Genomic DNA, 27,162 nt, shown 5'->3' with positions numbered 1-27,162 from the left:
TACCCGGATCCTTCCCCTCCCTTGTGAACCATCTATCTCATTTCTACTGTACCTGGGCTCAAATAACCTCAGATCGTTCATGTCCTGAGCACAGTAGAATTGCAATATTCTCTTCCCTCCCTGCCTCCCTCCCTCCCATCTGCCCACCCTCCCTGTCCCTCTTCAGGGACAGTTCTCCCGAGCAACTTCTAGTGCAGGAGGTGCAAACGCTCCTACAGCTGGGGGTGGTAAGAGGTTCCTCTGGATTTTAGGGGCAGGGGATTCTACTCCCACTACTTCTTAATCCCCAAGGCCAAAGGCAGGCTCAGGCCCATTTTAGACCTGTGAAACCTCAACAAATTCATGGAAAAAAATGAAGTTCCGCATGGTCTCCCTGGCCTTCATCATTCCCTCTCTGGATCTGGGTATTGGTACACTGTCCTCAACTTGAGGGACTTCCATGTACTTCCACATATACATAATCCCTTCCCACAGACAATTTCTGTTTGTGGTCAGCAGCATGCATTATCAATTTAGAGTCCTCCCCTATCAGCAGTTCCTCAGGTGTTCACCAAGTGCATGGCGGTCGCGGTGGCCTTCCTTCAAAAGTGTCAGGTGCAAGTCTTCCCGTATCTAGACAACTGGCTCATCAAGGGTCCGTCTCAAGCCCAGGTGGAGGAACATGTGAACCTGGTACATACAATGTTCTTCAACATGGCAAAGTCGACTCTGGCTCCCGCTCAAACAATAGAATTCATTGAGGCCCTCCTCGATTCCACCCAAGCCAGGGCGTTCCTGCCCGAGTCTCGTTTTCTTGCCATGAGCGCCATCATAAAAGGTCCCCACTGGTTCCCCACCACGATATCTAGAAACTGCCTAAAATTACTCGGGCATATGGCACTGTGCACTTATGTGGTGCAGCATGCAAGGCTGCAGCTCCATCCCCTCCAGGCGTGCCTGGCCTAAGCGTACAGACCAAACTGGGACCATCAGGACAGTCTGGTCATGCTTTCTCCTCGGGCTCTCGAGTCCCTTCTGTGGTGGCTCGATTCACAGTCAGTCTGTGTGGGAGTACATTTTTCCAAACCTTTCCAACCGGACATCGTCCGCAGTATCTCCTTGAGGTAGGGATCTCATGACACGAAGCAACAGGAAGTGCCAGAAGTTTTGCTCTTTCCTGAATCACAGCCCTGGCTCAATCATGTACGCCTTTATCCTCTCATGGACGGGGTGCCTGCTGTATGCATGCCTGCTGTTGCCTCTAATCCACAAGGTCCTCCTCAGGGTCCAGCAGGACAAGGCTTTGCTGATTCTCATAGTGCCGGCGTTGAACCTCTCGGTGGACACGCCCATGACATTGCCCCTATTTTCAGACCTTATCACGCAGGACCACGGCTGCCTTCTGCACCCCAACCTGCAGTCTCTCCACCTCACCACATGGAAAATCCATGGCTAAACCCATTAGAGCTCCAGTGCTCTGATTCAGTTAGGGAAGTTCTCCTTGGCAGTAGAAAGCCACTTATCTAGCCAAGTGGAAAAGGTTCTCTATTTGGTCTGCACAGAAGGGCACCCTTCCGCTGCAGTCCTCAATCCCCTTTATACTGGACTACTTACTCTACTTAAAGCAGCATGGGCTGGCAGTCTCATCAATCCAGGTGCACCTGGCAGCTATTTCCCCTTTCCACCCACACACAGTGGGCAGTTGGTATTCACTAACCCCATGGTTGGATGCTTCCTTAAAGGGCTAGATAGACTGTACCCCCACGTGTGGCAACTGGTCCCCCTTGTGTCCTTAACCTGGTCCTCTCAAGGGTCATGATGCCCCTTTTCGAACCTCTAACAACTTGTTCTCTGCTTTATCTCTCTTGGAAAGCGGCATTTCTCGTGGCTATAACGTCAGCCAGAAGAGTGTCTGAGCTCAAAGCTTTAATGTCTGAGCCCCCTTATACAGTGTTTTATAAGGACAAGGTACAATTGCGGCCACACCCAGCCTTTCTCCCTAAGGTTGTTTCGCCATTTCATGCAAATCAGGACATCTTTTTACCAGCGTTCTTCCCAAAGTCACATGTTAATGACAGGGAATGCAGGCTCCATTCCCTGAATGTTAGACAGGCGTTGGCTTTTTACGTTGAGTGGACAAAGCCATTCAGGAAGTCAACACAACTCTTCTTCACCATTGCTGAGAGAATGAAAGGACTGCCGGTCTCATCCCCAATGAATCTCTTTTTGGATTACTTCCTGTATCAAGATGTGCTACATCCTGGCAAAGATACCAGCCCCAGCATTGACGGAGCACTCCATGAAAACTCAAGCTTCATCTGCAGCATTTCTGGTGCAGGGCCCCGTTCAGGACGTCTGCAGGGAGGCAACATGGTCATCTCTTCATACCTTTATGTCGCACTACACCATCATGCAGCAGGCTAGAGACAATGCTGCATTTGGTGGAGCTGTGCTACAATCTGCAACTCTGTGAACTCCGACCCCTTCTCCAGGGGACTGCTTGGGAGTCACCTACTTGGAATTGACATGAACAGTCACTCAAAGAATTAAAAATGGTTCCCTACCTTTCGTAACTGTTGTTTTGAGATGTGTTGTTCTTCTCCATTTTAAGACCCATCAGTTCCTTCTTGCTGGATACTCCGACATAAGGGAGACGGAAGAGGTGGGTCATATATACCTGGCCATGAAGGCGCCACTCCAGGGGCCCCACAGCCGATCCAACGGTTACCGCTAGGGAAAAACCTTCCGACGATCATGCACGTAGCATAGAATCATAGAATATCAGGGTTGGAAGGGACCTCAGGAGGTCATCTAGTCCAACCCCCTGCTCAAAGCAGGACCGATCCCCAATTAAATCATCCCAGCCATGGCTTTGTCAAGCCTGACCTTAAATTCTAAGGAAGGAGATTCCACCACCTCCCTAGGTAACGCATTCCAGTGTTTCACCACCCTCCTAGTGAAAAAGTTTTTTCTAATATCCAACCTAAACCTCCCGCACTGCAACTTGAGACCATTACTCCTTGTCCTGTCCTCGTCTACCACTGAGAATAGTCTAGATCCATCCTCTTTGGAACCCCCTTTCAGGTAGTTGAAAGCAGCTATCAAATCCCCCCTCATTCTTCTCTTCCGTAGACTAAACAATCCCAGTTCCCTCAGCCTCTCCTCATAAGTTGTGTTCCAGTCCACTAATCATTTTTGTTGCCCTCTGCTGGACTCTCTCCAATTTTTCCACATCCTTTTTGTAGTGTGGGGCCCAAAACTTGACACAGTACTCCAGATGAGGCCTCACCAATGTCAAATAGAGGGGAACGATCACGTCCCTCGATCTGCTGGCAATGCCCCTACTTATACATCCCAAAATTCCATTGGCCTTCTTGGCAACAAGGGCCCACTGTTGACTCATATCCAGCTTCTCATTCACTGTAACCCCTAGGTCCTTTTCTGCAGAACTGCTGCCTAGCCATTCGGTCCCTAGTCTGTAGCGGTGCATGGGATTCTTCTGTCCTGAGTGCAGGACTCTGCACTTGTCTTTGTTGAACCTCATCAGATTTCTTTTGGCCCAATCCTCCAACTTGTCTAGGTCCCTCTGTATCCTATCCCTATCCTCCAGCGTATCTACCACTCCTCCCGGTTTAGTGTCATCTGCAAACTTGCTGAGGGTGCAATCCACACCATCCTCGGATCATTTATGAAGATGTTGAACAAAACCAGCCCCAGGACCGACCCTTGGGGCACTCTGCTTGATACTGGCTGCCAACTAGACATGGAGCCATTGATCACTACCCGTAGAGCCCGACAATCTAGCCAACTTTCTACCCATCTTATAGTGCGTTCATCCAGCCCATACTACTTTAACTTGCTGACAAGAATACTGTGGGAGACCGTGTCAAAAGCTTTGATAAAGTCAAGGAACAACACGTCCACTGCTTTCCCTTCATCCACAGAACCAGTTATCTCATCATAGAAGGCAATTAGATAGTCAGGCATGACTTGCCCTTGGTGAATCCATGCTGACGGTCCCTGATCACTTTCCTCTCCTCTAAGTGCTTCAGAATTGATTCCTTGAGGACCTGCTCCATGATTTTTCCGGGGACTGAGGTGAGGCTGAGTGGCCTGTAGTTCCCAGGATCCTCCTCCTTCCCTTTTTTAAAGATGGGCACTACATTAGCCTTTTTCCAGTCGTCCGGAACTTCGCTGGATCGCCATGAGTTTTCAAAGATAATGGACAATGGCTCCGCAATCACATCCGCCAACTCCTTTAGCACTCTCGGATGCAACGCATGCGGCCCTATGGACTTGTGCACGTCCAGCTTTTCTAAATAGTCCCGAACCACTTTTTTCTCCACAGAGGGCTGGTCACCTCCTCCCCATGCTGTGCTGCTCAGTGCAGTAGTCTGGGAGCTGTCCTTGTTCGTGAAGACAGAGGCAAAAAAAGTATTGAGTACATTAGCTTTTTCCACATCCTCTGTCACTAGGTTGCCTCCCTCATTCAGTAAGGGGCTCACACTTTCCTTGACTTTCTTCTTTCTGCCAGCATACCTGAAGAAACCCTTCTTGTTGTTCTTAACATCTCTTGCTAGCTGCAACTCCAGATGTGATTTGGCCTTCCTGATTTCACTCCTGCATGCTCGAGCAATATTTTTATACTCATCCCTGGTCATTTGTCCAATCTTTCACTTCTTGTAAGCTTCTTTTTTGTGTTTAAGATTAGAATACACACCTACTTGGAATGGACATGAGCAATACATCTCGAAGAACAACAGTTACAGAAGGTAGGTAACTTTTTTATAAGGTTTGATCAGGCTGGGATTTCAGGGTTTATATCTGCATTGTTGTTGCTCACTAATAGTTATATTTGACATGCTAGTTATTCTCTATCTTTTGTTTCAAATGTAATTTCAGAAGTATCTTATACTACTAATGAAGGATGCTACTTTGCAGTCAGACTTCATTGAACTTTTGTCCAGTCAGAACTCAAGACATTTTTTATAAATTTCTGATATGCTGTATTAAAACAAATTTTGTTTCCAGTTTAATGTGTATACAGCAGATAGGTTACAGATCTGATAGGGAAACCTGTTCCACTCTGTGAAACTAGTAGCTTTTAATCTAGTGCCAAGGGAGTATAGTTGTACTCTCGGATAACCTTTTCTATTTAATTCACAAACTGTGTTAATACACAAACTCAGTGTTCTCTCAGGTAACTGCATTCTTTTTTTCTTACCTAGGGCATCCAGTCCCTGTAGGTGTAATTTATATGTTCATAATTGATGTAAACTGATCTTTGACTCTAAGGTCACACTAAGGAGTTTTAGAAAAGACTTGGTAAAGCTGCTACTCCTTTTCAGCTGTTTGTGATAGCTCTTGTGAGACTAAGTAGAGTCTTCCAGTTCTATTTACCACTATGCCATTTTTTAAAGACTGTCAAAGGTTTAATTGTCATGTCACAGGTTTAATTGACTTGGTGGTAATTCTGAAAGATCTTGGAATCTTGTCTACAGAAGCCAGTGGTAGCACCCAGTAGTAATTTGTTCTTAAAATTCCCAAGTGTAGATTGAGTTCTAGGGCACATGAACATGTGAAGTGTTAAAGATTTTAGGGACTAATAGCTCCAATGGCAGAAAGTTAGAGCCATCTCTGCTGTATTTGCAAAAGATACTGAAAAATTAACCTTTTGGTTGTTGCAGTGCAACTTAAAAATATAGATTTGTTTTTGTTACTCAAAAATAAAACACTGTAAAACTTTAGTGCCTACGAATCCAGTTAATCCTACTTCTTGTTCAGCCAATCGCTAAGATAGACAAGTTCGTTTTCATTTACGGGGTCCTATTTGTAATTGCCCCCTCACCCCCTTCCGCACATAATGTACTTTCACAGTAAAGTGATTGCACTTCAGTACTTGTATGAGGTAAACTGAAAAAAATACTATTTCTTTTGTTTATCTTTATTACAGTGTAAATATTTGTAATACAAATAAATATAAAGTGAGTACTATACACTTTGTATTCCGTGTTGTAATTGAAAACAATACATTTGAAAATGTAGAAAAACATCCAAAAATATTTACAATGAATTTACATTGGTATTCTATTGTTTAACTGCGATTAAAACTGCGATTAATCACAATTTTTAACAATAGTTTGACAGCCCTAGTTTATTCCTTTGATGTTTGGATGAGACGTTTTCATCCTTTTAGTATGAAGGGGTTGTGAATGTACTGTACCATCTTTATTTGTGTTAGGAATTTTTGTATTGGAATCTTGCACTAATTGGCCTTTATCAGTTGTATAAATGGATTTCATGGTAGTTGATCAAAATGTCTACGGTTTGAATGTTGTCATAGTTCAATATACTTGATTAGATGGTACAATTAAGCATAAGGTTAAATGTGAAGATGGTGTTACTGTAACTTGGAGAGCTTTTGGACAAAGGGGAGTTGTATGTATCTGTAAATTGTATTTGGGGATATAGTAAAAGTACAAATTAGTAACGTTGGAAGTAGCAGTACTTCTGTAAACATACAAAGGAAAGTACTAAACTTTAGTCTGAAACCTCTCAAGGTACTGCATTCTGCTGGTTTTGTGAACTTCAGTTTCCTTACATTAAATTTGAAGTTGGCCTGGTGGAAAGAGAGCAGAAATGTAATATTTTGTCAGACAAGATTGTGGCATTGCGTACTTTTTCCCCCCTTATTTACAGGGAAGCCCTAATATCCTTGATTTCCTTCAGAAGGAGCAGTTTATATTGCTGCCAAGGGAGCAGTGACCAGGGAAAGTCTGAAGCAAATGGATTTTAAATATATAAGCAGACACTTTAAGATCTTGTCTTTATAACTGAAATTCTCTTAATCTATGTGAGACCAATGATTAGACTCGCAGTAATACTGCACTGTGAAAAATTAAGTTTGAGACTCATACTTGGTCATCTGGCTGCTTCTGGGAATATAAGAATGAGTGAGTGCATGGCAGTGCTTCTTTGATGCTTTTCGGGATGTTCCTGGTGAAGGAGAGGCTGCTAATTGATAATGGTGCTAAAATGGCTCCCATCGGTGTCATTACACAGACCACAGCAAATGTTTACTTGAGCTACCAATTTTTAGCGATGAAAGACACAGGTTCAGTGAACAACTTGTATTTCATTTGTCACCCCTAAGTTAAAATGATCTTGTATACTTTTGTTTCATTTTCCAGTTTGTACAGCCCCATTTGCACAGCTTTATGTATTTGATCATTAGATATTTACATCATAATGTTTATTTTATTTATTTGAATTACAAGTTAAAGCAGGAAAGCCCAACAATGACTTTTGGTGTGTTAAAAGGTTTGAAAAGATCAGCATGGAATATCAGAATTTCTTAATGTGTTAAAATTTAACTGTTTGTGTAATAAAACATTCTCCCACATCCCAAAAAGATGCATATGATTATAAGTAGTACTCTTGTACAGATATCTTTTTGTAAATTTCTAGTTCAGTTCTGATAGTTCATATAACATCATTCAGGTGGCGTAACTATGCAAACTTGATTTCTGAAACCCAGTGTAAGCCAGACAAATGGTCCTCATTTCTTGTAAAATAGTGGATTGCTTTTTATAAAGTGCATAAATGATTGTGCAAATGGGACAGTCACACAAGTTCCTGGATAAACCATGTGCTCTCTTTAATTCCTTTAAACACAAGAAGTTGCAAATTGGGGGTCATAAACTAGCATTTCCATTTTTTAAAAACAAAAAACAAAACAAGTTGTCAGACTTTTGAAGAATTAATATAGCATGCTTTTTTAAATTAAAATTTTTAGCATTTCTCTCCTTTACAGTATTTCAAAAGAGCTATGTAAAATGTAAGTAAATTTCATCATGTATCAAACAGAAAAGATGATGTTGGGAGCAAATGGTCCTAAAATAAGTCTAGTACTCTCTTAAAAATGCCACTTCGGTACAAGAAATAATTTTAGGTGTTCATAACAATGGCATAGTTCAATCAGCAGAAATATCTATTGTCAGTTAAGATTTTCTTTTTTCATGGGACCCCGTAGTATACACACTACTTTTCTTTCTTTTTCTTTTTCTTTTTCTTTTTCTTTCTTATAAACATAACTTATGAAACTGGTGTAAAGCAAACTGGAAAAAAGAAAAACAGGTTTCCTAGCTTAGAGCCTGTTCCTACTCTGATTTCAGTGGGAGCAGGATCAAGCCCTTTCTCATTTGTTTACTTTTCTGTACAACTGATAGTGGAAACCTGATTCACTTTATAGTTAGTCTTCAGTCAAAAGCTGATGCTTCCTAGGTATAGTTAGACCATTAAATATATGGTTTCTAAATCCATTTGTGTCTTTACTAAGACTAATGTTGGCTGGTAAGATTTCTTTCCTAATGTCTCTGATCACCAGATATTTACCACAACAAGAAATTATATCGAAAGTGCCCAAGGAAAAGGAGAGGCATACAAAACAATTTTTTAAAGTTAGATTTAAAATAAAAGCATGTTAAAAGTCAGTTTTTAATTTTGGGCAGATTTCCAGATTGTAGCATCTGTTCTCTTTTCAGTTGTGAACCTAGAAAGCACTTAACAGCCATTTATTTTTTATTAAGGTGGTCTTGGTATTTCAAATAAGATTGGGTGCTCAGCCATTTTGTGTTTATGGAAAAACTAATTTGTTCATGTTACATCTCTTTCAGTAATAGTTATGCAAGAGTGCGAGCTGTGGTGATGACCCGGGATGACTCAAGTGGTGGATGGTTACCACTTGGAGGGGGTGGACTAAGCTGTGTTACGATCTTCAAAGTCATTCATCAGGAAGAGAACAGCTGTGCTGATTTTCTTATCCACGGAGAACGACTCAGGGATAAAACGGTAACAAATTACATTATGAATACAACGTATATGTATAACTTGATAGAGCCTAAAAGTAACACTTACATGTTGTTCTACAGAATAATTAAACTTCTTAGCCATAGTTGTTTCCACTCTTTGTTGCATGATTTTACACTGTCTAAATATTCATATGCCTAAAAGAGCAAGTATTTTATTTTTTGATTCTTTAAATTTTCTTCCTGTATCTCTAAAATTAAGTGTTGCCCTTTCAGAAGTTCAAAAATACACTTTTTGGCAAACAATTAGTTTTTCTCCCCTCTGTCTTTCTAATAGAGTTTCAAACTAACCTCTCTTTTCTGTTTGTGCACTGGCAAAATCAGTGAAGTCAGCAAAATGCTGGAAAGTAGAAAAGTACAAGCATGCAATATTCTTGAAGTTTATTTTTTAAAAAAAAAGTGCAGAAGGAATTCCATCTTGAACTAGAAACATTTTATTGTGGGTCAAATTTTGCACTTAGACTAAGGTAGTTTCTTTAGTTATTGCTTGAAAATAACCTGTCTGGACTCTGATAAAATAAATACTAGAAAACATTGCATTGCCTGAAAACCACCAAGCGGAGTTACAGCGCAGCATGCCCTTGCATGCTGCATTTTACACCCCTGCAGTCTGAACTTCAGGACTATGAACTCTTTAAAAGAGTTTAATCTCTTACATGCATGAAATGTGCAGTTTCCTTCTAGGATAAAAGATAGAATTGCTTTTTAGATCTGTGTTGCTAATTCTCACATGTGAATACCTGCTCCTCCATCAGTACTGATGAATTTTCTGCCTTTATCTCAGCTGTTAGGAAGGAGGTCCTATGATGCTGTCACCATCCCCATGGCAAGTGGTGGTTGGTTCCCAAATCCTGTTGAAAGCCTTGGACCCTCTTCCTCCTCCCACTGTCCAGCACCCAGCAGGCTCAGAAGCTGAGGGTATTAGTGATCCCACGTTGTTTAGATTTTTTTCTCTCAAACCTTTTTTCCTAGTCCTAACCAGCCTCTGACCAGACCGCCATAAACTCTAAATTTATAATACGGTGCTAAATTCCATCAAAGTAGCACTCTCTCTTTTTTCCCCCTGCACAATGCAACCTGTGACATGCTTAGGCTGTCAGCCAGATCCCTCTTTGCAACATGCTATTTTGATTGAATAAAAGGGGGTGACTTGACCAAAAAGGGAAAAGCAGTTAAAAGGAGTTTCTTGGCGAGCTTTGACTTCTGAAGAGCTGGTGGATCACCCAAGTCATCAGTGGAAGAAGGCAAACTTTCCCCATCATTCTTGGACTAGTTCAGCATGAAGGAAAAGGTACCAATATTGAAGTTGACAGACTTGGTGAATACCAGTACTGAAGTTGACAAACTTGGTGAATCTTATTCACTCCCCCGTTAACAAATAAAGAGCCTTCAGCCCGTTGCTCTCTCATCTAAAGAAGCTCTTAAAAATATGTAGGAAGATCAGAGCAGTTGTTCCGAATCTTAGATTCTCTGATAAAGATTGTGAAATCAATGATCCACTCAAAAGGGAAAATCCATTTTCAAAGTTAATCCAGCCATACTATATTCATGTGGACATGTCAGTTAAATTATCTTCAGACTGCAGGAATGACTCTTTTCCTTATCTCAATCAGTACTTCCCTCAACACAAAAAAAATCTCCATTGAAGTGACTGGAGCTGGAAGCATCTCCAAAGCGTTGTTTGCAGACCAGATAATGGAGAGCTTGCTACAAGAATCTTTGAATCCTTTTCTCTGGCTTTGCAAGCAGCCATAGTCTTCATAGACTCTTCCTGAACAGTCCTTTCTATCCCCTGCTCCCAGGTTCATGAGCAAGAGAGGCTACCATTTGAAACAGCTTCTCCTCCAAAGTCCTGACATCTCAAAACTTGTTCCTCACATAGGAGGTCTGAAACTTTTCTCTTCCTTTGCTGGTACTATGTCTAGAAGCTATGCTTTCTAAATTGGGGAGATTCCTCATGCAGTCCCAAGACACATCCTCTCTGACCTTCTCTCTCATTCTGGCTCTAGAGCACAAAGAGGTCTTTTAGTTCCTGTTCAGGAATTTAGGGGGGAGGGATATAAAAAGAAAATATTCACCCAGTACTGGTTTTGGGGTTTTTTGTTTGTTTTTGTTTTCTGGTTTTTCATGTTGTAGGATCACAGATTTTTAGACCAGATGGTATCATTATGATCATATAATTGAACTTTCTGCATAACACAGGTAATTTCCTATAATGTACCCAACATCATGTGGTTGGACCAAAGCATGTGTTTTAGAAAACCATCTAATACTGAATTCAGTACACAAAATTATGGAGGATTCACCACATCCCTTGGAAATCTGTTTTAGTGGTTAATTACTCTGTATTCAAACTGAAAATAAAGTGCAAATTTACTATTTACTCAAATATCAAACTACAACCTTTAGAACTGGTTAAGCCCATTTCAAAAGTAGCAAATGGGCAGACTTACTAAGGTGATGTGAGGTGGGGGGTTGGAAATTAAATCAGTTGTGTTGTTTTTTGTTTTTGCTTTTTTGTTGTTGTTGTTGTTGTTGTTGTTTTTGGTTTTTTTGGACCAAATTTTTTGGTTCCTGCCTTATGTGGATCTATTTGGTATCCAGTTCACTGAGAAGGTAGTGAGGTTTTGCATTTGGCATGAGCACGCTCTGGTCCTGGAGGGCAGACCCATTATCTAGTTTTCTGGAATCTCATCTATCAAAAGTTGATTGATCTGAATGTATGCGTGTCTGTGTGCGCTCCCATCCCCAATTTCAATAGTATTTTTTTTTCTGTACTACTGACGTACACCTGACCACAGCTGTACTTAGATGTTACTTAAGTTGTAGGGAAGGTGCCTCTTTAAATGAATACCAGTAGAATGAGGAAGATAACTAGAATGCAGGCAAGAAGTTTGTTTCCAGTGCAGTCTGAGCAAACAATGTGAGAAGCTCCGGTAAAATACAGATACCGATACAGCTTGGAAAAAGAGTTGCTGTGTAGGTAATTATGGGGATAGATGTTTGGTAAGTGAGTAAAAGGAAGCTGTACATTTGTATTGTCCCTGACTTCAAAGGAAAGCTGCGGTAATCAAAAGCTAATATAGTGACTCAACCGGAAAGATCTGATACCTTAGGTGATTTAGGATAACTGTTAGGATAAAATAAATGACCCCATATCCAGCTACTAGTTAGGGTAGGTGGGGACATCCTCAGACAATGATATTTCATCAGAGGAACTATAGCACACTGTAAGACAGCCTTTTAAGGTATGTGTACACTGCAATGTAAGCCTAGGGTTAGTGGGGCTTGAGTCAGCTGACCCTCGTTAAGTGACCCTGGGCTTGAGCATCTCCGTTGTATTTTAACCCTATGTTAAGACTTTTCTAACCCATGCTTGAACCTAGTGGTCTGGTGTCCATGTTGCAATGCACAGACCCAAGTCAAAGTAACCATATCCCAGAGTCCCTAGTGCCCCCGGAAATGTGGCCACTCTAGCCCTGGGACTGAGACACGTGAGTGCCCTCCGTGCACATTACCAGGAAGCAGCTCACTAAGCAAAAGTCTTGATCAGTTCGCTCTCCATTGCAAAACCAGGAGGCTCTTTGATAGCAAGCTTTCAGATCAGTGATCAGAAGAGAATGAGTTAATGCTCACTTGAACTGCTGCTCTTTGCAAAAGGGCGGAGGTGGAAAACCTATTCTGTTTTCAATAGGTTGGATTTCAGATTGCTGGGATAGAGAGGACTAAGGAAGTATCCCTATAGAATTGTGGGATACTTCCAGCTGACTCCCAGGTCCATGTCAAGGGGGCTGCGTCAACACTGCAAAGCAACAGGGCTCAGACCTTTGGGTAGTGGCTTAAGTTGAGCTTGGACCCTCCAGCCCTGCCGGGTCCTGGGTTAGTATAATTACAGTGTAGATGTGGGGAGTAGGCTTCAGCCCAGGCTCAAGCACAGGCTTACTTGCAGTGTAGACATACCCTTAGAATCAAGGAACAAACGATGATGCTATGAGCTGTTAGCTATGATGAAATGATGCTAAGAGCTGTTAGATTAACCTCCTTCCTACGGTGCTAAAATTTGTGTAGTTGCTAGTTCGAAGGATCTTATCGTAGATTCTATGTTCAAGCATGTAAGTCTTGGCCCATTCTCTTCTCTTCTCTTTTTTTTTTTTTTTTCTTCAAATGGACAAGAAGTGTGTTGTTTTGTTTTTAAATCTGAACAGAGTTGAGATTTGGTTGTCTTATCCCTATCAAGTTATTTGCTAGTGCTCTGACAGGAAACAGAATTGTGTCCTTAAGCCAAGAAAGTTGGACACCACAACTGTTAAACTCAAAGGAATGGAGAAAGCCTCAGTCTTCCTCCACAAAAGAGCCTGTAGAGACCACTGTGACACAAAGTGGAACAAGTGACATAGGGATTGTGGGATCCTTCACAAAATCTTTTTTTTTTCTAATATAGATTAGATTATCCTTATCAACTTCTGATTTTGAGAAATAGTTATATATAACTATAATTATGATAATGGCTGCATAGGATGCAAGATGGCGGTTTTTTTCACAAAGCAAATTAGTTTAAATTTTCCAGAAGCATTGTTTTATACACTTCAAAATTTACTTTATATGGCCACTGAATGGCATTAGTGTCTCCAAGAAAGATTTACTATGTGTTCTTGCAGCTGAGATCTTCAAACCTGAATCTCTTCAATACGATATTTAGTCTTTAATTTTAAAGTGGGCCTCTTAATTATATTTTCAGTTTGTTTTTAAGTAATCTTTGGATACAGCAAATATATATATTTATTTAGTCTGTCGCTACGATTTCTGGGAAAGACTAACTATTTTAGCTTTGCATAGTACGTCCTGTAATGTTTTGGTATTAAGGCTATAACTCTGCAAAGACTTAAGCATATGAGTAATCCTATAAGATTCAGTGGGACTATTTGTGCTTAAAGTTTTTAAACATTTGTGTAAGTCTTTGCAGGATTGGGGCACAAGTGACTATGGCTTCCTTTCCAATATCATTCCCATCCTACTCATATGAATTCTTGGCCTATGGAAAGTAGAATTTTCAGAAGTTTGTGGTTTTTTACCTTCATGAATATATACAGTCTTCCTAAATTACAATCTTCTTCTGTTTTACTCCCATGAAATTGTTGTCTTATTTTCATTTTTTATCTTCTGATTTAAAGCAGGCTAGAGAGTGTTTGCCTTGTCTGTAATTTGCTATTAACTTGAAAAGAAACTCATTTATTGATAGCATAAATATATGATCAGTATGAACTGCGAGTATTTCTAGCAGGCAGCCTGGATTGATTTTTTTTTTTAACATTTACATTGTTAGGGTTTATTAGAATTATTTATGAGTGTGAATTGACCAATTAAATTGTAGACAGGAAAGCTTCTCTTAAAGTAACCTCACTAAATAGAGAGCATTTAGCAAGCAATTACTGATTATTCTGAACTGAATTCTTAACTTTGAAGATCCTTTTAATTACCCTAGAACTTAGATTAGTGATGAACAAACTTTAGCTGGATCCTATGTAGAGCCTTCAGAATTGCATGTGATGGTCAATTTAAGAAACTCAGTGCAGTCTCTCTAAATAATGTTTAAAATGTTGCATGATATTGACAAACAGCATGATAGTAGTTTAGGAAGGAAGTCAAAGTGGTGGCAACAAGAATATTGATTTAATTTAGGAGAGGAAAAGGAGGCTTGCAACTGGACAACTTTACCCAGCTTGTATAGATCTCTTTTGGAATGTAAAGTAATCTCACAGAATACCCTAGACATAAATACACACTTCCTCCTTTATTACAGGGAGTCCTCAGACTTACAACACAATTCGTTCCTCGGAATTGCATTGTAAGTCGAAACGTTGTAAGTCAGAACCGCTTTCCCCATAGGAATCAATGGTATGAAGCAGGGGATTGGTTCCATAACACAGGTTTGATACACTATTTTCACCACAATAACCCAGATTTTTGTACTAAATGAATTATAGATGACTAATGTTGCAACATCAATGTATTTACTGTACACTATATTTTGTAAACAGCATTCAAATAAACATATAAACTCACATATGCTGTTCAGAATGCTGGCAACATAGGCTCAGAAAGGCAGGGAGAACAGCACACATGCTGAGCTTCAGCCAATCACTGTTCAAGCTTTCTGATTGGCGAGCCCGGGGCCAGGAGCCAATCAAAAACAAGTGGCAACGCGACCTGGCAGCTACCCTGCTGCCTCAAAGCCAATCAGAAGCGATCCCTGACAGCTCCATACTACTATAATGCAACCAGGAGGTGATTTCAAGCAAATTTTATGCAAATCAAGAGTTGTAGGGGCGAAACGGGCAGTCAATTGAAATGCGTTGTAAGTGGCATCCCATGTAAGTCTGAGGACTGCTTGTTAATCACCTACCTAGATCTGGCTCCATCCAGTCTACTTGGAACAATTACACTCCACCTTAACATAGTCAGGTCTGCTTCTCTGTTAGCCTGTGTAAAGATAGACATATTTCTCATTAAATATATATTAGCATAAAGCTTCAAGGTTTTCAAATTCTGTAAATCTTATTTGTTAAATGAGAATGCGTAACAACTAATTTGGCTTCTTGTTTAATTATGGTGATTTTCTGTTATGGCTTGCACATTTCTCCAGTTCTTCCTTGTAGTGGAATCCAGTATAAAAGTAAAAAGAGAGGCTGGCTTAATTTTGTTCACCCATCAGAAGTGACAGATGGAACAGGTGACATGTTTTCTGAAAAAAAAAAAGGATTTTTGATTAATTTGAGAGATGCAGGGATGCATTTGTATAAAGGAGGCGCACTATACCTCAGTATATAAATCCCAGCACTTTAGGAGACTCCATCCTGTTTTTCAGTCTCTTCTAACTAGAAGTTGGAAAGATATTAACGGGTGTACTTGTGCCAGAATGCTAATTAAATTCAAAAGCTGCTAAACCGTAAGTTTGCATGCTAAAATACATAGAACTATTTCTTCTTCTTCGAGTAGTGTCCTAATGGGTGCTCCACGCTAGGTGTATGTGCGCCCCTGCACCTCTAATCTGAGATTTTTGCTAGCAGTGTCTGTTGAGCCCGCGCATGTGCTCTCCCTCCTTTGTGGTCTGCCATGAGGCTATCTAGCACTCAACCCCTTTGGCCTCAGAGCGAGCAGTTGTCCCTTCCTTATCTGCGTCATTAGCATAAGTAAGTAGTTTGTTTTTTATTTTCCTTAATAGTTAGTGTTTCCTTTTTATATATATACTCCTTTGGGATTAAAGGAAAAATTAAGAAGACAGAAAGAAAAAGAACTTTAGTTTCCTGCCCTGAGAGTATGCCCACCCCCTACCCCCAGGTGTTTAGTAGCCTCTTAAGTTTTTTCAGTTTAGAAAAAGGGCGGGGGAGAAGAAGAGGAGTAAAGAAGACCTTTTTCTGCATTCCTCACTGCTAGAGAATGATAGCCCCCTGCCCAGGGGCATGTCTGGCTCTCCCTGCGCCAGAGGCGCCTCTCCTGCAAGGAGTCAATTCCTGTAATGGCCAGACGCTCACACAGTGTCTGGTGCCTGGGAGAGTTTCACAGAAGTGCTTCACCTGCCACAACTAAAACAGCAGTCTTGCAGGAACTGTGGAGCAGAAGTTAAAACTCCTCCTTATGGCGAAGGTACTTCAACCTCCAGGAGACTCTGGTGCTGACCCCAGATCATCCCCGGAGTCTTTAACTTGAAAGGGGATAGAGTCATGAAAGAAAAAAAACAGCAGACTCTCCCTGTGAAGGCTCATAAAAAGGGCTCCAAGTCATTGGCCAGACGGCGGGGTTTCCCAGTGCGGCCACCACAGTACCAACGGCACCGGAAACGCATAGGCTCTGAGTAGTTGGCCAGCCAGAGCGGCTCCCCAGGGTGGTCACCTCGGTACAGATAGCAACAATAACTCTGAAGCACGGTACCCAGAAAGGGGCCTCCGCTATGAAGTCTGCTCTGCAGCACCAGCTACACCGCTTGGAGAAGCCAGGGGCTCAGGCAGTCAGGCTCTGAGGCAAGTACCACCCCCTAAGGAGACAGACAATTACTGTACCGTCTCAAAAAGAATGGCACAGAGGAAAACCTTTTTGGTATCAGGTGCGACAAAACTCCCATGTAGGGAGTGCTGTGCACCTTCCCAACCATTGGTACTGACAACATACCACAGACATTCCTCTCTGGTACCAAGTGAGCCCGCGGTACCAAGTGAGCCCTGGTGACATGTGGCCCCAGTACCCAGGGAAAGACAATTACCATACCATTTCTAAAAGAGTGGCATCGACAAAACTTTCTGTACCAGCTGCAACAAAACTCATCCAAGGAGTGCTCTGCCCCTTCTCGACCACCAGTACCAAAAAAGTACCGTAGACACTCCTCCGTGGTACCAAGTGAGCCCATCGTACCGCATGAGCTCTGGTACCCTGGAGACGTGATGGCTGGGGAAGAACTGCAATCACCATTACTTGGTACCAGGGCCCCAGTACTGAGCACATTCTGGCACCCAGAATCATTCTTGTCATCAGGCCGTGTACCGTCAATACCCCAGTCAGTGCTACCCTTACCCAGTGACAAGTCTGACAGTGGCCAAGAGGAAGTCATTTCCCTGGTCTCTCATCGTGGCCCCCATTCCAACTCTCCTTCCCTATTCCCCTTCAGGGACCCTTCTCATGAGAATCTACTTCATCAAGAAATATATCATTTGTTGTGCCTAGGGGCCATTGAACCAGTCTCGGTGCAACTCAGTAGCAAGAGGTTTTACTCTCATCATTTCCTGATTTCCCCAAGGCGAACGGAGGTTGGAGGCCCATTCTAGATCTAAGGGCATTAAACAAATACGGGACGGCGTGGAGGTTCAAGATGGTCACACTAGCAGCCATTATTCCAGCTCTAGAGCAGGGAGAGTGATTTCCAACCCTCCACCTACAAGATGTCTACTTCCATATCGCAGTACAACCATCGTACAGGAGATTTCCTACAGTTTACCTTTGGGGCAGGACACTAACAGTACAGATTGCTCTGCCCAAGGTATTCTCCAAGGTTATCTTCATTGTAGCGGCACACAAACTCCAGTCGCTGTACTGGGGTTAATCAGCACCAATCTTGATGCAGTACAAGCGAGAGTATTCCTCCCTCTACACACTTCCCACCCTTGGGCGGATTCCTCCTTAATAGGCTGCGGAGCTCACCTACACATCTACAAGGTTCAGGGCAAATGGCCTTCCACAGAAGTGGCCTTCCATATCACTCTGCAAGGAAGTACTCGAACTTTGGAACTGGTGCATCCATCACAACGTGCTCATCTCAGCTATCTACCAGGGATACAGAACGTGAAGGCCGACAGTCTGTCGGAATTTTTGTCACGACCACGAGTGGGTACTGAACTCAGAAGTACTTCAAGATATAGTTCTCAGGGCTTTTACTAGACCTCCCTTTGAGTCCATGGCAACTTGCTGTCTCTCACACCTGTCCATGAAGACAGTATTTCTAATTGCCATCACTTCAGCTAGGCACATAGGAGAAATAGTGGCCCTGATGGCACACCCATCATTCATGGCCTTTTTTAAAGACAAAGTAACTCTAAGGCCATATCCCAATTTTTTCCCTACTTTCTCTGCACTTTCCATATGAATCAACAGCTCTACCTCCCTGTTTTTTCCCCAGAAGCACATTGTGACAACAGGGAGACAATTCTGCATATGCTAGATGTTAGAAGGACACTAGCATTCTACTTGGACAGGACTAAGGACTTCAGGAAATCCCTCAAATTCTTCCTTTCATCCACAGAAAGATCTAAAAGCTCTGCGATATTGGCTCAAAGACTATCCAAATGGGTCTCTGGTTGCATTAATCAGTGGTATCAAGGGCTCAACCTGCTTCCATCCAGAGTCCATACGCACTCCACGAGGTCAATTTCTACCTCTGTTACATACCATGAAGATAGGGATATCTCAGTAGTCTGTAGAACAATGACTTGGGCGTCTGCCCATACTTCTGTAGAACATTATGCAATCACTGAAGATTTGGCCCCCGACGCTGTCTTCAACTCCACAGTACTCTCCGTAGTAACAGACTCCATTCCGAAGTCCCATCCTCCAGTGGTGGGTGCTGCTCGGAAGTCACCTACAGTGGAGCACTCATAGGGTGCATAAGCACTACTTGAAGAAGAAGAAGAAGAGGAAGTCCCTCACCTTGTGCAGTACTGATGGTTCTTCAAGATGTGTGTCCCTATGGGTGCTCCACAACTTGCCCTCCTCCCCTCTACTTTGGAGTTCTCTATAGGGCTCTGGGGTGGAGAAGGAAGTGAAGGAGGTTTGTCAGCACAGTGCTAGATGGTCTGCATCAAGGCTACTAGGGAGGGAAAGCACATGCACGGGCTCAACAGACACTACTAGCAAAAATCTCCAATTAGAGGTGCAGGGGCGCACATACACCTAAAGTGGAGTACCCATAGGGAGACACATCTCGAAGAACTGTCATTACTGCACAAGGTGACTAACTTCCTCTGATTACAGTTTGTTTAATTATGCTAAAATGAAATTTTTTTAAGCATGACACTGGGTTGTGTCTCCAAAGTTTGATTTATCTTGTTACTGTTACTAGATAACAAATCATGTAATTCATTTTCTATCTTTTCATACTAAATGTTCTTCAGAAAATAAATGCTACTATTTGTTCTAATAACAAGGAGCAAATACACAACTGTGGGAAAACAGTATTACAAATGGTTTTTCTTTTACAGGGTTTATTGTAAATGGCTAGTAAACATATCTGTGGACAGTAGTATGAGACAGAACTTTGAGTGGGTCTTCAGCTTTCTGCTACAGGGTGGAGTAATTTAGATGAGTTTGAGGCTTTTGTGAATCTAATTTGGAAATTTGTTCTATTGCATCTTGAGAATAAAGTGTATAATAAAACTTTTTTAAAACCACCATTTATAATTTTTAAAAATGCCACTATAGCTGGGATATCTTACTTGACTGCTACAAAACCGCTATAGACAAAAAACAAAATATTGAAAAATAAGGCACTAATCTTCCAAATGCTAAGGCAGGCAGTTTGTTACTTGAATAGATCGATTGACTTCAGTGAGATTAAGCACATGCTTATAGTTAAGCATGTGCATAAGTGTGTTCAGCATCATAAGCTATAATTGTATTTTTATTAAAAGCTTTTCAAATCAAAATTGCCTTGGTGTTAACAATGAAAAGTTATTTAGTCTTCCAATACATTAACAGTTAGTCTGAAGTTTTTCTTTCATAGCCCAAAATTTTCAAAAATAGAAGGCTAATGTTAGGCTTCTATCCCGGAGTTAGACACCTAAAGGTAGGATTTTCATGTGCTTTTAAGAGCACAAGTCCTACTGACTATATGCTGCAAACCCTGAAGGAGTATGGCCTGGTCAAAGTATTTCAGCTTGACTGCTAGAAGTTCAAAGTATTTGCATGTGGTGTCAGTTGAAAACAAACCACAAGTCACTTGCTAATCTGTTTTGTCTTTTGCGTTAATGTTATCATAGTAAAGATTTTAATGAGGCCATGGACTTGTCTTTCTCAGCAAACTTGGGCATTTTATTTAAATGTGAAGAGAAAAAAATTCTAAAAATCTGCTACCAATTAAATTAAATAAACAAATAAAAAAAATGTTCCCATTTAAGAGAATAAAATGGGAAGAACTAGAAACATACTAGAAACATAGAAATCATGGATATTTATCTATCGACCCAGCCAATTTTTATTCTGCATCCGTAGCTCTCAGAAGGCAGATTTGGTGCACCAGCTGCAGAGCCAAATCAGCTAAAGCAACAAAACTAATTTCTAAACAAATGGTAGCTGTGCTTCTAGAGGAGCCCTTCTCAGGAACAAGGGTCCCGCCCCCTATTCTCTCTCCATAAATTCAGTCCCTAGTATACTCTGCTCACTGTCACGTGGCAGATAAACTCATAAGAGCAAGTCATAAGTCTATGGTAACTTCTCTTCACCCCTCAGGGTCTGAATGGACTCAGAGATTTGTGTCTTGGGTGGTCAGGAACTTGGTCCCTCCCCAGGTTTCCCCTTGGGGTTTGTCTCAGTCCCCTCCCCATTGCAAAATAAAGCACACATTGCCTCAGACAAGATATTCCCTTCAGTAAGCCCTTCTGCCCCTTGAGTGGTTGTGGCTAATTTGCCTTTGAAGAACAGAGCAAGTCCTGCTCTAAGATGCCTGAATTGATGTTCCCAGCATCACTACCAAACACAGAGTAGATTTCTGACTTCCAAAATGTCTGTAGTTGAAGCACTACTCTGAGCACCCAGAGTAGGAGTCAGTACTATATGATAGGGGATCAGATGGCCTGAACCTCCCACTTTGGGTGCAGTCTGTGTGTCTTGCTTTAAGCCCCTCCACAGTCTGCCTAAACTCTTAGGCTGTATTTTTTCTTGGGTGGAACAGTAGAATCTTCCTTCTTGACCTTACCCCCCCCCCGGTGGAGCTTTTCTCATCAATACAGATCTGCAGGCAAGAAGGCAGCCCTTTCTTAATCCTGTCTGGAGGGCTACTCTAAAGGGGAAGCAAAACAGAGTGGTGCCATACGGGGAATGTTTGTCTCCAGAGGATCAGAGAAGGCTGCGCCCAAAATGCAGAGTCATGAGGCGGTGCCTTCCCTCAGGGGTTTAATTTTTTGTTCTATCTAGAAAATCTTCAAACCTCTCCTTCTTGTGAACCCAGAGAGAAGGAGGCTTGCTTCAGGAGTTGTTGTTTTCTTCTACAAAAACATCTCTCTTCTCCTACAACACAATCCATGTGAGAAGCAAATGGAAACACTTTCCTTCTCTCTGGGCTTTCTTCTAGAGCAACTTTTTTGCATTTTCTGCAGAGTTGAAGGAGATTGAAACAAAGTATGGATTCCAAAAGGGGTCTTCCCACTTCATGTGCCCCAAGTAGGATGAGCAGATAGCAAGTGTGAAAAATCAGGACAGGAGGTGGGGGGTAGTAGGTGCCTAAATAAGAGAGAGCCCCAAAAATCAGGACAGTCCCTATAAAATCGGGACATCTGGTCACCCTAGCCCCAAAAAGAGGATTTAGCACCCTGTCATCATCCTTTTTATAATCTCAATCTGCAGAAGGCCTTAGTCCCCTAAACAGAGGGACAGAGACTGGCACAGGATTTCTCTTTCCCCTACCGTCCCTTGGAGACTCGCATAGGTGGCTTCAGTCTTCAAACCATGAGCCTTTCCTTACATGGGGTTGTATAAATGCACTACAGACAATCACACCCCACCCAAAGAAGTCCCCATGAATTGGAAGCATCTTGAAATCAGTTGGGCTACTCAAGGACTAAGGTGCTCAGCATGAATAAGGGTGTCTGACTCTCTAGTCCTTAGAAATTATTAACTGGTTGTAGCAAGGTCTAATGCACATTTTAAACAAGACTGTAGTTACATGATCCTACCAAGTAGGCCCTGCCAATTGTGGCAGTTACTGGTGCAACACAGCAGAAGATGTCCTGGCATTGGTGTTAGCCACATTTGGCCAAGGTGACATCTCCCCTGCAAACCTAAGTATTTTTCTGTTGCATATAATTGTAACCCATGATTGTAGATAGATTGCTGTAATAGCATAGTGGGTCACTGTTTGTTCTCTTGCATGTGCCTACTATTTCCCCAAAAAGTAAAACCTCTCTGCTTTTCTTTTTCTTTCCCACATTTTAGTGATTTTCTGAAAATAGATAGAGGGCTTCATTTATCCTATTGATTTCAGTGGGACTGTTCATACAAGTAAAATTACATGCATACGTGTTTGCAGGGTTGAGCCCTTTGTGATATATTATGGGACAGTATCTACTTACATATAATGATATAATTTGTTAGCACAGCTGGAAGCCAATTAGAGTTTATAACTTGCTTAATTAGCTTCCTGATAGATAGAAGTTTTCAGTTAATCATATCAAAAAGGAGGTGTACACCAAATGTACTCACTGAAAATTTTTTTTCTGTACAGTAATACAGGTATCTTGTGTTAATCTTGTGTAAAATAAATTAAACTGTTTGAAAGCGTGAATTTTTCAGTCTAGACTTGCTTACTCTGATCAAAAATTGCTTTGAACACCTTTGCCAATTTTAAGCAAAGTTTTGAGAATGGCAATTAACAAAGACACAAAATTAATGTTGCTTTTTATAATGGTAGAAGGGAAAACCACATCACTTTGTTACTGTACTTAAGAATTTATTAATCTCTGCTAATATTCTGCTTCAAGGGTCTAAACCGTTATTTTGAGACTGCATATGCTCCTGATATAAAATTGTTCTGACTTGCACTACACAGAAGTAATATTCTGTTTGTACTTTTTAAAAAGTATAATAGCTTTATTTCTGTAGCCTTTTAGTGTTTTGTCTATTGTGTGTTCTCATGAAGTCTATAGGTTCTCTGCTGTAACTGTTATGAGATTATGGCATTCAAACCAATGAAATGTTAATTAGGTTGAAAATCTAAACTAGGTGGGATGCATGATAATTTAGCAAGCAATATTTTCTGTTCACAGCACACATGTACACATGCATGCTGTCTGTTGAATATATATGCACACATTCTACTAGGGAAAAATAATAAGTATTATGTGATGCAGAATTAGAGGCTGGTAACAATAGGTGATGGTAGTAAAATGACATTTTTCTGGCCAGAATCATGGAAACAATTTTATGTACATCTTATCTGAAAGTATAAATATTTAGCTTCTGGGATGGTAGATTAATAAATCATCCTTTTTAAAAACAAAAAAATTACTCAGAAAATTCAAATTAATAATTGTATCTTTTAAAAAAAGTATTATACCAAATAGATGCAAAATTATATGTATGATATGACAAATGCAACCTAACTTCTGTGAGCAAGGTCCTTGGATTATGGTGTATGAAATTGAGAATTCTGCATCAGCTTCAACCGAGTGTTCTAGTGGAGGGTTTTTATTCAGTATCAAAATGAATAATCAGAACAGTAGCCCCTGTTAAACCCAGTTTTTGGACTATGCCCACATCTTCATATTTTAGTATACCACAGATTTTTGGTTTTTGTTTTTTTTAAATTGACATGCATAACACAGGGTTAGGAGTAGGAAGTAGGGAAGCTGGAACCGTAGCCACTTTAGAGGTGCAAACGATAGCATGACATCTGTAAGTGTGACCCAGGGATTTCTTGATGGAGTCATGGAGCTGACCCACTGCAGACAGAGTCCTTACACTATGGATGGGTGATAGTGAGCTGCCTCATAACCCTGAGTGCCCCTGGAAAGCATCAGAGCAGGCAATTCAGGGTTGTGGGAAAAGCAGAGTAGAGAAATAAGTATTGATATTTAGATTCTTATTTAGGTTTGAGTTAATCATTTACTATGAGCAGGCCAGTTCACACCTCCACACTACATGTTTCAGGATATCTGCAGGCTTGGGAAGATAAAATTGCATTAATGTAACCCGGGAAATATGAACCAAGTTTTTCATCAGAAACATGGGTAGTACCTATTTTAAGGAAAACTTTTAGATTCTACGGCAGGGATCTCAAACTCAAATCACCACGAGGGCCACATGAGGACGTCTACATTGGCCCGAGTGCTGCATCACTGGCACCTTTTCATATAAAGGTACAAAAGCCCCCCCCCCCCCAACTCCACCCCTTCCCCACCCCATTCCAACCCTTTCGCCAAAGTCCAAACCCCACCTCCATTCCCTCCCTGCCCCTATTCCAACCCCTTCCCCAAATCCCTGCCCCTGCCCCACCTCTTCTCCACCTCCTCCCCTCAGCGCACGGCTCCCCATTCCTCCACACTCCCTCCTGGAAAGTGCTAAGCTTGGCAGCGGGAAGCACCTGGAGGTAGGCAGAAGAGCAGGGATGCTGGAGGGGAGCGTGGCAGCCTGAAGGAAATAACTCTGCAGGCCGCGTGTTTGAGACCCCTGTTCTACAGCATGATTTAGCAGCATTGTATGGATCAGGGAAAATTTCTTCAACCAAAGAATATGCAGGGACCTAAATAGATATCCTGTTGGATGTGGCACAATATTGTACGTCTCTCCAGGAGGGCTGTTGTATTAAGAAAGATGAGAGGTTAATAAGCACTTTAAGAATGGAAGAATCCAAGATATTTGTAAGGAAGTATAAGGAAGCTTGGTTCTTGCATGCTATTTCTCTGGATTCCAAGCTTTACTGTAAGAGCCTTTCTCTGCGATTCCCTTCTCTAGGATGAAATCTTTTATTCTTCCTATTTTGGGAAATTGTATCATAGCATTATATTGAGTTGGGGGCTTTTTAAAGAAAATTTCAAATTTTGGATGACAGTCTTAAGTACTGTTTTAGATGTGGGACCAGATTGTACCTTCCTGATTTATTCCAGCCATGAAATCTGCCAGAGATCAGGGTTATCTACCTGCACCATCTGCATGTATTGCCATTGGCCTTTGTACCATCCAACAAGAGGGATGAGGGAATTTGCAGAGTGTTGGCAAAACTGGTATAATTTAATGCTGAAAGACAACTCAAACTCTGGATGGGCAAGACCAGACACTATAGAAATGGAATAATGTTGCTTCATTCGATCCAGAAATCTGCTGGTGTTTCAGGGACACATGCTGAAAAAAGTAGATACTCCATGGGTCCATATGAACATAATTCCTAACAAGTTTGTATAACTCTTTTCATCTGAAGATCTCTAAGCGCTTTATGGAGGTGGAACTCCTGAAAATCCCCAACTACTTGCCTTTAGCACAGAGGGTTATCTGTGGGCTTAAGAAAGTGGGGGAGGCTTTCTTGACATTCTGCTTCTTCTGGCCATGCTACGGAGGGGAAAACAGGGCCTTTGGGTTTACACAGGGTATCGGGAGTAATTTGGATATCTGGCTATGGGCTTGCAACTTAGACTTTATCCTAGTATCTAAACTGGGTTAGGGATCTATATGTATTTCACATAGAGAAATATATTGAGCACTATAGAAAACAGATATTCCATAAAACAGTTTAGCAAAAGAAAAAAAATCACCAAACCCCCTTTCTTTTGATCAGGTGACAGTCTGGATTTGTGAATAGCATTATAATTTATAGGCAGCCTGGAGGTTGACTCAGTGCTAATGTCTCTTGTGTAAGCATTCTAGCCATCCAGAAATGCTAGTTTTTGGCGCAAGGTGGTTAATGCTACTATAAAGGATGTTTGTCTCAAAATAGACTTCCGTCACATGTTAGCATCAAAATTAAAGCACTGATTTTTCTCCCCTCCTTCATTTAATTTTTTCTCATGGTGTTTAGATTAACACAGTTGGGAGCAGATGTCTAGTCAGGTACTGCAGGAATCAGTGTTCCTGTACTTCACATCTTTCGTTGTGGATGAGAGTACAAACAACATAATCTTGGCTCCAGATTAGGAGGCATTTTGAACAGCATAAGACACACAAATAATACAGATGGACCTGGTGATATATTATTAAAATGAATAAGAAATATTAATATTGGGGGAAGAAGAGGAACAATCCAAAATGAAGACATTGAGCTGGAGGAAGAAACTTACAAAGCACTAGTACCAAAAGTGACATAGGGTGATAGTGGGCTGCAAATTAAAAATAGACAACGGCTGGTTTGGGAGTTTTTTGATGCACATGTAAAGGCAGGTATACAGAGGCCATAATTTCTCTCTATATACCTAGAATAGAGTACCTCAATATCAACCATTTGTAGGGAGTTGAGAGAAGAGCAACAAAAATAATTTTGAATCTGAAGAGATTCATATGTGAGGAAAGAGTAAAAGATCTAAATTAAAATTAATATTGCATAGAGAGGAGTAATTATTGGCAATAGAAGGCAATTGAATTCTGAAAAGTGGGATGAATAAAGAATACAAAAGCCAAATAGGAAAATAAATAGTCTGAAATTCACCTTAACTGTGTAACGGTTTCCCAAGAGAAGCAAAGGAAGTTCCATCACATCACATGCTTCAAAATGGACTAGACAAAGCATTTAAAAAAGACTGGGGAACAATCCTGTATTGGGAGGAGAAGGAAGGCTAATATAGGTAGTCTAATAATTAATGTTGTCTATTTCAGAGCTGTTTTAAATATAGGACTTTGTCATCAGAAAAATGCCAGAGATTGGCATAAGAACCTAATATAGTGCAATCCAATGGCAAAGATGCTTTTGTGATGAGGGAATCTTGGAGGGTGGAAGGAAACATAATTTTGATTTCAAGAGGTATTTATAATTAGTGGGTAAAAATGATCTGCAGAAAACATTGATTGAATCTTCTCTTTAACCAAGTACTGTGTTCAAAATAATCCTTATTTCCCATTTACTATAAGAGATTTTATA

General features: G+C 41.2%; 1 protein-coding gene across 1 annotated transcript in view; it reads left to right on the top strand.

The window, feature by feature from the left end:
* Positions 1-27,162, top strand: part of SPRED1 (sprouty related EVH1 domain containing 1) — a 114,413-nt gene that overhangs the window by 53,134 nt on the left and 34,117 nt on the right. The window contains exon 2 of the mRNA XM_074955754.1: positions 8,655-8,829. Coding sequence (XP_074811855.1) covers positions 8,655-8,829 — 175 coding nt within the window. The remainder of the gene's footprint in view (positions 1-8,654; positions 8,830-27,162) is intronic.

Source organism: Natator depressus, chromosome 6 (genome assembly GCF_965152275.1).
Source record: "Natator depressus isolate rNatDep1 chromosome 6, rNatDep2.hap1, whole genome shotgun sequence".
Classification (NCBI taxonomy): domain Eukaryota; kingdom Metazoa; phylum Chordata; order Testudines; family Cheloniidae; genus Natator; species Natator depressus.
This window is presented reverse-complemented; position numbering and strand designations above follow the sequence as displayed.